At 58.1% G+C, this 11,147-nt stretch overlaps 3 protein-coding genes across 3 annotated transcripts; 1 reads left to right on the top strand and 2 right to left on the bottom strand.

Moving 5' to 3' along the window:
- Positions 1-218: 218 nt before the first annotated feature.
- Positions 219-3,904, top strand: SCHCODRAFT_02532321 (uncharacterized protein; the record flags this gene model as incomplete). Its single annotated transcript, XM_003034320.2, has 7 exons — positions 219-2,250; positions 2,302-2,466; positions 2,516-3,164; positions 3,217-3,364; positions 3,415-3,531; positions 3,582-3,695; positions 3,748-3,904. The coding sequence occupies exons 1-7, from the start codon at positions 268-270 to the stop codon at positions 3,902-3,904; spliced, it is 3,333 nt and encodes a 1,110-aa protein (XP_003034366.1). The 5' UTR covers positions 219-267.
- Positions 3,905-4,321: 417 nt separating this feature from the next.
- On the bottom strand, positions 4,322-8,765 carry SCHCODRAFT_02492836 (uncharacterized protein; the record flags this gene model as incomplete). Its single annotated transcript, XM_050342972.1, has 12 exons — positions 4,322-4,541; positions 4,591-4,795; positions 4,847-4,958; positions 5,013-5,285; positions 5,348-5,643; positions 5,693-5,852; positions 5,911-6,520; positions 6,571-7,118; positions 7,173-7,499; positions 7,555-8,152; positions 8,212-8,480; positions 8,547-8,765. 12 exons carry the CDS (start codon positions 8,763-8,765, stop codon positions 4,322-4,324), a joined length of 3,837 nt encoding a protein of 1,278 aa, XP_050201630.1.
- A 624-nt stretch (positions 8,766-9,389) lies between these two features.
- On the bottom strand, positions 9,390-10,408 carry SCHCODRAFT_02492297 (uncharacterized protein; the record flags this gene model as incomplete). Its single annotated transcript, XM_003033741.2, has 2 exons — positions 9,390-10,216; positions 10,267-10,408. 2 exons carry the CDS (start codon positions 10,406-10,408, stop codon positions 9,390-9,392), a joined length of 969 nt encoding a protein of 322 aa, XP_003033787.1.
- Between the last annotated feature and the right edge of the window lie 739 nt (positions 10,409-11,147).

The following is an 11,147-nucleotide window of genomic DNA, read 5'->3' as shown; positions in this document are numbered from 1 at the left end:
CAAGCTGGGAAAGCACCCGATTCCTGCCAGGATTTCTTTCTGCCTCACGAAATCCAGAGACTATCTGTTGCTGAACTTTGCCAAAGGGAATGATTGCATGCATCTGCAGGGCACATTTATGTTTGTGGAATGCCGGAATAGTTGAACTCGTGTGGGCGCATATGTACGAAAGGGTCGGCAAGTGCCGGTGATCTACGTTTGGTCAGTTCGCGTCTGTTGCCGGCTTCACCGATCCCACTGTCGACGCCGGCGACGACAACGACGGCGATGTCGAACTACCCTTCAACACCGGGCGACGGCGCGGAGAGCCCCTCTGTCTCTGGCACACCGACGCCGCATGGCCAACTTCACCGTTCATTGAGCGGCAGCGGCTCGTTCTCCACTGCGGGGACGCCTCAGCACCACCATCAGGGCACTTCCTACTTCTCCCAGACCCCCTCGTCCCCGGGCGGTCCTAGGAGGCCGCACATGTACAACCGAAGCGCGTCGGCGGCAAGCACGACGCGCCGCGGCGCGCGGAGCACCAGTGTGGCGAACAGCGCGCGGGATATGTTGAGCGAGGATGACGAAGATGAGGACGAGGATGAAGACGATGTCAGCATCGTGGAGAGCCTGCGCGCGCGTCGCGGCAAGGGACGCGAGGCTCCTCAAGCCGAAGGCGACGCTGAGGACGAGGACGATGACGCAGACTTGGACCCGATAACACTCAAAGAACGCCAGTCCCTGATCAACGTCGAGCACCCTTTCGGGTTGCCCATCTGGAAGCCCGCGCTCTACAAGAAGTCGCGCACCGTCACACGGAATGCGGATGAGGCCCTACACTCCATTCCCTCAGCCCAGGCCGAGCGCCATCTTCTACCGGGAAATGTGCTATGGACAGCGCTCTTCGGCTGGTGGCTCGCGCTCGTGTGCTTCGTCCTGTCTGGGCTGCTTTACTTCATCCCACAAGGAGGCTGCCGCTTCTCGACGCTCATCTTTGGGCTAGGGTGGTATATTGCTTGGCCATTCGGCAAATACGTGGAAGGCGAGGGCCCAGAGCGGTTGGAAGTCACCGAAGATGAAGAGTCGGGTTCTCCGAGCCATGCACCACATGAACGTCAGACGTCCGACTCGTCCACCGTCCGCGGTGTCTCCCCTCACGATAGGGACACCATCCGCGAAGCCCACGCTCATACTCAGGCGGCTTCATGGAACTCTCATGCCAGCGAAAACACCTCCCTCCTTCATCGCACCCAGTCGGGCTTCCCCGTTCCCCCGCCTAAGAAGTCGTACGGCGCGACGCTCACCCCCTCGTCCTCTGCCTCATCCATTGGCGCAGCCAAGGCGGAGAGCATCTCCAGTGACACTATGGGCAAGATCTGTTTCTGGATTGCGTTCGTTTGCGTCATCGCCCCGCTGATGCTCTTCGTGAGCCTCTGCTGCTGGGGACTCATCGTCTTCATCCCTATGGCCAAGCTGAACTGGGCGCTCATCAAGCACCTCTTCCAGCAGCCGCTGAGCATCCGCTTCTGCTCTGCACCCTCCCCGGTGGTCATCGTCCAGGATGAGGATGGAAATCAGGAGGAACACGACGGGACGGAAACGCAGGAAAGCGAGCCCATTACATCGCAGTCTTCAATCTCGGTCAAGCATCCGCGTCTCTCGCAGGGCCAGGCCGCGCCCTCCAGCGGGTCAACCATCCTGCTCTGCACGTACAAAGCGGCAGGCCTGCAGTACTTCAAGTACACCGTCGGTGGTGTGAACATCATCTTCGTCAACCTCATGCCCGTCGTCTTCCTCGTCATCTTCGACGGCATCTACCTGCTCGAGCTCGTACGCCACAGGGACGAGAAAGGCCTCCCGGTCTCGCCCTTCCTGCGCATCGTCGCGTCGCAGGCGCTCATCTTCATCATGTCGCTCGCTAGTGTCATTCCGCTCTCTTACTTCATCGGCATGGCGGTCGCCAGTATCTCCGCACAGTCCAGTATTGGCATGGGCGCGGTCATCAACGCAACCTTCGGCTCTATCATCGAGATCATCCTCTACTGTATTGCGCTCACGCAGGGCAAAGGCCACCTCGTCGAGGGTTCCATCGTCGGATCCCTTCTCGCAGGCGTCCTCCTCATGCCTGGCATGAGTATGTGCAGCAGTGCGGTCAGGCGCAAGGAGCAGCGGTTCAACGCAAAGAGCGCGGGCGTGACGAGCATGATGTTGATCATGGCCATCGTTGGGACACTAGCACCGACGCTTTTCTACCAGACGTATGGGAATGTGAGTGAAGCATTCTGTCCAGTGCATATATGCGGGCTCATGTTCGCCTAGTTCCAACTCATCTGCAGCGGTTGCCCATCGACGCCTCGTCCTGGCAGCGATGCACCCTGGATCTGCGAGCGATGCTACTACAAGCACCCAGATCCCGTCTCCGACCCCTTCTACCAAAGCACGGTCAAGTCGCTTATGTACTTCTGTGCCGCTATTCTGGTCTTCGTAAGTCTACCCTCCATCATCTCTGTTTTGTTGCTCAGTGCCTCCCCAGTCCTACCTCATTGGTCTCTGGTTCTCTCTCCACACGCACGCCTCGCAGATCTGGCAGAACCCGCAACAGGTTATGCACCCCGGCATGGAGCTCCCCCTCCACAACCCGAACCGCATGTCCATCTACCACCGCCTCGCCGGCTCGGGCGAGCGCTCCCAGAGCCTGCCGCGCCAGCAGAGCCGCCAGACGCTGCGCCGCAAACCCAGCACGATGGATCAGGCGGACAGCCTGAAGGCTCCGCCGTCGCCGACGCTCGCGCGACGGGTGTCGTACGCGACGGGCACGCAACCGGGTCAGTCGTACCAGGGGTCTTTCCCGCACGGGTATCAAGGAGGCTCGTACCAGGGCGCATCGAGCGCGTACCCCGGTGTCTTGGATAGCGTGGACCATGCGGTAAAGGCGGCGCTGCCTGAGGGGCAGCCGCCTAATGTGCTTACGGCGGAGGACTTCACGCGTGCGGTGGCCGTTGCAACGGTTAGTGCGCTTCGTCACCAGACGGCGCATAGCCCTGGACGGGTCCGCACGTCGGGCGCGGTGCCGGCTGAGGCAGAGGGCGGAGGTCATGGCGGACACGACGCCCCGTCTTGGAGTCGTAAGGTCAGCGCAAGTGTGCTGCTGTCGTGCACGTTCTTGTATGCGATCATTGCTGGTACGTTTGTGCAAGGTACTACAGCAAGTGTACGGAGCTGACGACCATATAGAAATCCTCGTTGACGTCGTCGATGTCATCCTCGAAGGCTCCGGCATCGACGAGAAGTTCCTCGGTGTTACGCTCTTCGCGCTCGTGCCCAACACGACGGAGTTCATGAACGCAATGTCGTTCGCGCTCAACGGCAACATTGCGCTGAGGTACGTGGCTTGCTTCATGCCCACGAAGGTGTATTGACGCTGTCGCGCAGCATGGAAATCGGCTCCGCGTATGCACTGCAAGTCTGCTTGTTGCAGATTCCGGCCATGGTCGCGTTCTCGGCGTGGTACGCTCCGGACAAGATGGGTGAAGTAGCACATACCTTCACGTGAGTGTCCATTTTACAATATTTGCCGTGAAATACTAAGCCATCTGCAGTCTCATCTTCCCTCGCTGGGATGTCATTGCGCTCGTCCTGTCGATGTTCTTGATGACCTACACCTACATCGAGGCGCGCAGCAACTACCATCGTGGCAGCATTCTCGTTCTCAGGTATGGCTGTAGTCTACTGCGCACATGTCGGTTGGCTAATGCGGACACACAGCTACCTCGTCCTTGTCTCCGCCTTCTACTATGCACCGCAGAACAAGGACGACGAGGAACTGGATAACCCGGGGCCGGGTCTCACCGCGAACAACTTGACGGAATTCAGCCTCAACATCTTCCAGGCTGCTCGCTGGTACCTATCGTCGCTCTTCTAAACGTAGCATCTCGCGGAGTGGACTTTCTCATACTCATATGCAACGGTTCTGCAAACCAAGTGACCCACATCCGGACGCTTTTAGTATCTTTATACCCCTGTGGTGTTCTCTGTCCATACTTGTGCCAAACCTTTCATTCGCTTACGACCTCTAATGACCCGTCACGACCCCCACCCCTACCCCCCAAATCCCCTCGCAGCATCGTTTTCGCATACTTGTGCATCAAATTGCATACTCATACAACAGTGAAGGATTCCGGATGAAATACTGGTACAACTTGGTTGGGTACATACAGGATTGTTGTTACCTAGCCCTCTCCGGGCCCGTTAGGCAGCATTATTGTTATTTGGTTCGAATATCAGTTGGCTTTCAACGCATGACGAGCGTCAAAGGAGACCCGCATGGGGCAACGTGACATTAGTGAAGGCTCTGCAGCGCTTCCAGCTGTTGACGTATCTCTTCGCGGTTGTATGTGCGAATTTTCTCGTGCACGGTCTTGCCCTCGATGACCTTGCGCGCCGTTGTAGCATCGGTGACTTGGAGGTACTGCTCGAGGAAGTCGCCGTCCACGAAGCCTCGTGCAGATTCGGAGTCGCTGCCGCGTATCGAGTTCTTTGGTGCGCGATACTTCTGATGGCTGGGAAAAGTCAGGATTCTAGCAATGACGTAGCGAGAACCATACATACTCCTCGTGCGGACCCTTCGGAACGCCAACGCCTCGAAACACATACGACATGTTGCGCTCGAGGTCAGTGAATAATCGCGAAAGCGAACCACCTGCAACCAAGTCGACGACCACGCCTATGCGGCCGACCGAGGTGAAGAAGAGATAGCTGGGCTTCAGCGTCAAGTCATTCTCGGAGTCCGTCGTCTCCGCAGTGGACAAAGAACCTTAGGGGAAGGTCAGCTTGCATAGGAGAAGCACCCGTGGAGGATACTTACCTGGTATGAACTTGTTCACCATTTCACCAAGGAAAAACGCGCCATCCCTATCCAACGCCTCTCGCCCATTTGAGGCTGTCGCGGACGAGAATGTGGTCAAGTTCATGTCGATCTGTCGGGCTGGTCAGCTTCAGCTTCTGGATAAAGACCATTCGCGCGATCTCACATTCGCCGCAATGACTGCGTCCTTCTCCCCCAATGCGAGGCTCGCCGGGAACAAAGGTGAGTAGTCACTCGAGATCAGATCAAGTTGGACGGTGTCGTTCGCCAGCACTGCGACATTGACGAGCGAGATCGAGTGCATCTGGTCGCCAATCGCGACATGGTTGTCTCGTACGGCAAGAGTGCGGATGACGAAGTTGTGATTCCATTCGCCGACCTTGTTCAAGGTCCAGGTCGAAGACGAGACGCTCGCTATGTCCGGGCGGAAGAACATGACCTATGAAGCGAGCAAGTCATCAGGGTCACAGCAGTGGTCACCCCGCAATACATTCAGCTTACCGCAGACTCGACAGCGGCGGCGATAAGTCCCTTCACCGTGGTCATCTGCATTGCGGGCTTGATGATGGGTCGCGTCGCTCGTTGGGCAATTTGCGCCGTTGACCCGTCTGCACTCGCCGTCCTTCTAACGCTCAGGAGGGTAAGCAGCCCAGGCTCGGGATCGTCTTCTTCAGCGAGAGCAGCGTCGTATGTGGCAACGCAGAAGAATGTCTCCTGTGCCCCCTCATCCGTGGGACGCTGTACGAGCGTGATTGCCGTCGGTACAGTCCCGTCTGCAAAGTTATGCCGCTGCAGCTCTGCGCTTCATCAGCATCATAAGGTCGGGAACGTTGACTGGATACCTACCGTCGTATGTCGAATCATCGAATAGGAGGAACGCGCATTTCGTTCCAGGCTCCGTATCTATACCAATGCACCCTGGAGGCTTATACGACGCGATCACCCCGAAGACCTTATTTGTCGCATCGTGCACTATACCCGTAGGTGTGTACCCTCCGAGCGGTATCTGTGCCGATGCACCGAGTGAGAAACCAGATCAGAGGTATTCAGCATGGTGGACAAACCGTTCGAATGTGCATCTTGTCGACCGCCTGGACAGAACCAACCGTAAGCCCGGTGGGGCTTGCCAGCAACAGCGCATCCTTGTGGTCGGGCAACTCCAGTGGTGCAATGGCCGCAACGTCTCGCACCATAACAGCAGCGTGATGTAATCGCTTCTTCTCCCAAGACCAGAGGGCTGCGTGCTGGCCTGCAGCAAAGACTGCTGGCTCGCCGTCTTTTGAGTAGACCGCCAGCGAGACCGGAGCACTCCCTAACGAGGTGACCTTCCGGTCGTGGGTGACACCATCGCGCAGGGCGTACGTGACCACCGAGCCATTTGCTAGGCCAGCAATTAAATACGTATACCGCCCTTCGTCCTTGCCACCGAAGTGCTGCACAGTGAGGCCACGAACGAGTGCTGGCAAGGCGTCCGTCGTGTGCGTGAGTTCTTCGACGACACCATCGTCGGCCCTCCCAACTGCCTTCTTCTTGAGCTTGAAGATGTCGATGCTGGATCTATCCCAGTACGCGACCGCGATGTACTTCGACTGCTTCGGGACCTTGCCATCTTTTGGCTCAGGGGGCAGGACGCATATTGAGGCGATTTCCGGTTCACCGCGAAGCCTCAGAGTCCTGCCGACGAGTCAGTATCAGCCTCTCGCAGAGGATAAGGACAGACGCACCCTACGGGCTTCAACCTATAATCGCCGTTCTGCAGCTCTACGCAGAAATAAGCTAGTGTGCCCCCAGGATACGCGACGAATATCTGGCTCTCCGACACGCAGGCGGCAGTTGGCTTGCCCCATCCCCTCTGCACGCCTGCTCCCCCTATTGGCGTATACCCCGCGATCCCCATCGCGTACTCGCACACGCGCAAGCCCTCGGTCGTCACCTGCACGGCGATGGGGGAGTCGCCATATGTAGGTCCCACACGAACATTGCCCGCAGCAAGTGTTCGTGCTGACAAGAAGCCGGTGGTCTCTAGCGGCTCATAGACGAAGGATTGCTGAGAGTCAACGGCTTCGATGCGGAAGAGCTGCGTGCCTTCGGGCGTGTCAAGCAAGATACGACTGTGTTCGGCATCGTCGTACATGTTCCGCAGGGGCCAAATGCCGGAGACGTGAGCTGCGCTGGAATCGTCCGCGTTCGCAATGACTTTGAAGTCTGCGCCACTACGGATGACATGTAATCGACCCGCACCTTGGTCGCCCGAGCAAGTCACGATTTGGGGCTACATGCTCATCAGCATTGTGAAAAGCGAACTTGAAGGCATGGCTCGGCGTACCTGCCCACTGTCATCCACATCCACAAGCGCCGCGTCCACAATTGGTGCAATATTCGTGAAGGACTCCGTCACCGACAGCACCGAGCCGCGCATCTGCACGATCTTGCCCTTGGCAGGCTTTGGCGACTCCTGCGTCGCGTCCATGGTAGAAGCCGGCCCATCCTCGAGCTCCTCTGGCTTGACGGTCGGCCAACCCGGTGGTATAGGTAGGGGTTTGGACTCTGGTATTATGACGGTACCGATGTCAATGACCTGTGAGTCCCCGCAATGCGAGCCAATGAAGACCTTGGAGCCGTTGAGGTGGGTGATAGTCGTGGGTGGGCTTATCTTGAGGTTAAAAATTAGCGACGGATGAGGAGACCACCCTATGAGAACCACATACCGAGCCAAGAGGAATCAGCACAAGGCAGGTCTGGACGTTCCGGAAGTCGACTTGCACTAGTCCAAGTCGCCCATATTCATCTCCAATCAGGAAACGAATGTCGTCAACGGCCTCGCATGCGACAACGCGGGACCACGGCCAGTCGACAGATGCCGCCGGCTTGCGTTTCCTCAGATCGCGCTGGTTCTGTTTGTCCCTCGCCTCCTTCTGCTTCTTCGCATCGCCCTTTGAGCTCGCCTCGAACGCATCAAGTTTCTTGCCGTGTCTCTTCTTCGTGTCTTCGTCCGCGCGCTCGTACAACATCAGCCTCCTTCCCCCGACAATCAATATACCTCCCCGGAAATCCTCCCGCCACTGCCGCTTCCATTCTCCGACGGAAAGCAGGAAGGTCCGGTCTTCGTCAGGATATCGAAAGAAGCTGCTATTGAGCGCGATGGAGGGCAACTCCAACGATGGCCTCGACGCGATCTCGTATTCACTGGTGTCCAGATCGCGCACAATGAGCCGCACGCGCTGGGCGGCGTCGATGTGCAGGATCGCGATGGAGTCTGTCGTCCCGGGGACAAAGCATATGGATAGGATGTTGTTCTCGTACGCGCTGCATATCCGGGATTAGCATACGTCCAGCGGGAAGCCAAAGCCAGTAAAGGCACGCACGATGCATCGTAGACCGTATCCGTCGGCAGCCCGTCCTCCAAGCACACCACCTTCAGCTTCCCCGCGTATGCGCTCACTACGAGCCGTGACCCCTCCTCATTCACGAAGAAATCCATGCAGAACTCGGCTGCGCGCTGCAGCGCATTCGCAGTCGACAGATCGAGCGCGTGCGCCAGCTTCAGCTCGCTCCCATCGAAATCCAAGAACAGCAGCTCCGGCTGGGGATGGTCCAGCATGACCACCAAGCGGTCACAGTCCTTCACATCGGGCTATTGGCAGGGTGAGGTACGGCTTCGTCAGCAGGGGGAACTCCTACGCCGTATGCGACGACGCACCTTCCTCCTCACTGCCTTCACGCTGCATAGACTGCCCCATATTTCCAAAGAGCTCTCAAAGCGCAAGCCGGAGGGTTGGAGGGAGAAGACCTCGAGCCGCGACATCTTCGCCACCACGAGATGCTCGACATCGCCGGGTACGAGCTTGCATTTTACGGAGGAGATAACGCTCGACGGTGCGTGGAACGTCGTAACGAGCTTCACCGTCTTCGCGGCCATCGTGACGGTGGAAGACCAAGGGCTGCACAACCTAGCTTGCTCGTTGTCGACGGTGATGAGCGTATTTGGTACCAGCAGGAGATTGATTAGTCCGCGCCGTCGAGATCAGTGACGACATGACATTTGGTCTTTTCTTCCGTCTTCCCTCAAGTTCAGGCTCACTCGATGTTCGAACAAGACACAGAAATATGCATTCAACGAGATACGAGCGCCGTACTACTTTAACATCGCAGGCAGCGTAGAAGATCGAACATCAGAGGCAAGAGATACGTGAAAAATAAGACACAGAACAGGGTAAGCGACGACGAAGATATGTAAACCATCGGTCCAAACAAAGCGACCGACGTAGCGTTTTGGAGGCAGCGTTGAGCGCCAGGGAAGGGGGTACGACGATGCACCTAGCAAGTGGATGGGGGGAAGGTGGTGGGCTAGAAATACACGGGCATCGAAGGAAGGATACGTCCGTTGAAACATAGAGGGGAGAGCAGTATCAGTATGTGCACGCCTGTATGGGCAGCCGAAGATCGAAGGGAAATAAGGGCATAGACGACGAGGAAGACAGAGACGACAGCGAGAAGCATAGACGAAGAGGGGAGTGCATACGGTGATGGGAAGCCACGGCGCCTACTGGTCCTCGAACGTAGGGCACGGCAGGCCGTGGTCCCTGCACACCCCCTGCAACATCGTCGCTCGCCCCTTCCAGAGCTCGAGCTGTTCCGTAAGGAACTGCACGCTAGCCTCGAGCTGCTGCGTGTGCTCGAGCTTCCGCTTGCGGCTCTTGCGAGCAGCCAGCGTGTTTTGACGGCGCTTGGCCTCAATCTGCTCACGCTCCGTCATGGAGAGCGAGAGATCGATCGCGCCTTCCTCCTCCTCCGGGAACGCCTGCGACCGTGCGCGCTTCTTCTTCGCGAAGACGGCCGGCACCTCCTTGCGCGAGGTCGCTGAATCCGTCAGATAGTTGCGCGTCTGCGTCGGCGCGTCGAGGGGCACGAGCTGGTTCACGGAGATGTTCCGCCGCGTCCCGGTCGCCTGAGCGCGACGACCGCCGGACTTCGACGGGCGGCCAGAGGAGCGACGTCCGCTGTTGCTCGCGGGCGTCTCCGGCGCAGGCGTGGCCGCATCGTTGGCCCCAAAGTCCGTCGCGAAAGGGTCGATGGTGTCGACGGGGGACGCTGAGGGCGACAGGGTGTAGAGCCCACCCATCGGGAACGCGTCCATCTTGTCGTCCGAGGGCACGACGACATCGCCGGTGTACACTTCGCTGCCGCCGAAGAGAGGCATATTGGCGTCGATCCCGCCGATGACGGGGTCGTGGATGTCATCGAAGAGCGGCGTGCTGAGGAACTCGTTCAGCGGCGTGTCGTCCGGAGAGCCCGTCATCGACGTCGGCGAGGCGGTGAGATACTGCTCAGCCCAACCATCCCCCATGGAGAGAAGTTGTCCGAGATCTGCTAAAACAGAGTTAGACCAGCCCAGTACCCGAAGAAGGAAAGAAGCGTACCTTGCAAGGGATCGTATCCGTCCATCGAAGGAACGACAGGGTCGACACCCGTCTGGATAACGGTGTCGACCGGTTTTATGGGTACAGTGGTCACACCGGCCTTTGCCATGGTGTTCGTATTATCGGGGTCTTGAGCTAGCATATTTAAATAACTTGCGCTCAGAGTTGCGAAATTGGTGAACTTGTTAGATAGGTTGCTGCGCTGCGGGAGAGGGCGCGTGGGTCGAGAATGCGTATTTGTTGTACTTGTGCTTGCAATGGGAGGGGGAGGAAGCTGCGAGGGGATTCCATACTGGAAGGCGAGGTCCTGAGGGGTTTGAAAAACCACTGACGTCCGAAGACGGGGGAGAGAGGAGGTTAACGGGTCATGGTGACGAGGGGGTTGGTGACGAGAGCTTGAAAGCGAGCTTCCAAGGGGCGTTATCGAGACATTGTTGCTCGATGGACGGGGGGACGAGTAGTCCTGGGGGTTTAGGCCGAGGCGCACATCGCTGCGCGCGCTGGTGTAGTTATCAGGGAGTGGGGTCTTCGAAGGGACGGCTGATTGCCGAAGTTCTGGACGAGCGATTGGAGTCAGCTGATCGTTCTTGCGAGAACCGTTTGAGGGTTGGAATCGGATAAGCGCGGCCATCCACGGCTCATCGCTGGGAAGGAGGTTCGGAGCCGACAAGGCATCCAGAGCATCCGCAAGATGCTGTTCGCTGGTGGGTGCATCCTCGAGATGCGGAGTTATGTCGAGAGCGTCCGATAGACGCCGGGTAGACTCGGCATCCTCCAGATGCCCCGCCTCCCGGCTCGGCTGCACGTCCTCTGGACGCGGCGATTCGGGGATATGGATCCAGGATCCTAACCTGAAAAGGTCAGAGCCAGAGGCTCCTCCA

Source organism: Schizophyllum commune (assembly GCF_000143185.2).
Source record: "Schizophyllum commune H4-8 unplaced genomic scaffold SCHCOscaffold_3, whole genome shotgun sequence".
Classification (NCBI taxonomy): Eukaryota; Fungi; Basidiomycota; class Agaricomycetes; order Agaricales; family Schizophyllaceae; genus Schizophyllum; species Schizophyllum commune.
The sequence above is the reverse complement of the archived record's forward strand: the minus strand, read 5'-3'. Positions and strand labels throughout refer to the sequence as shown.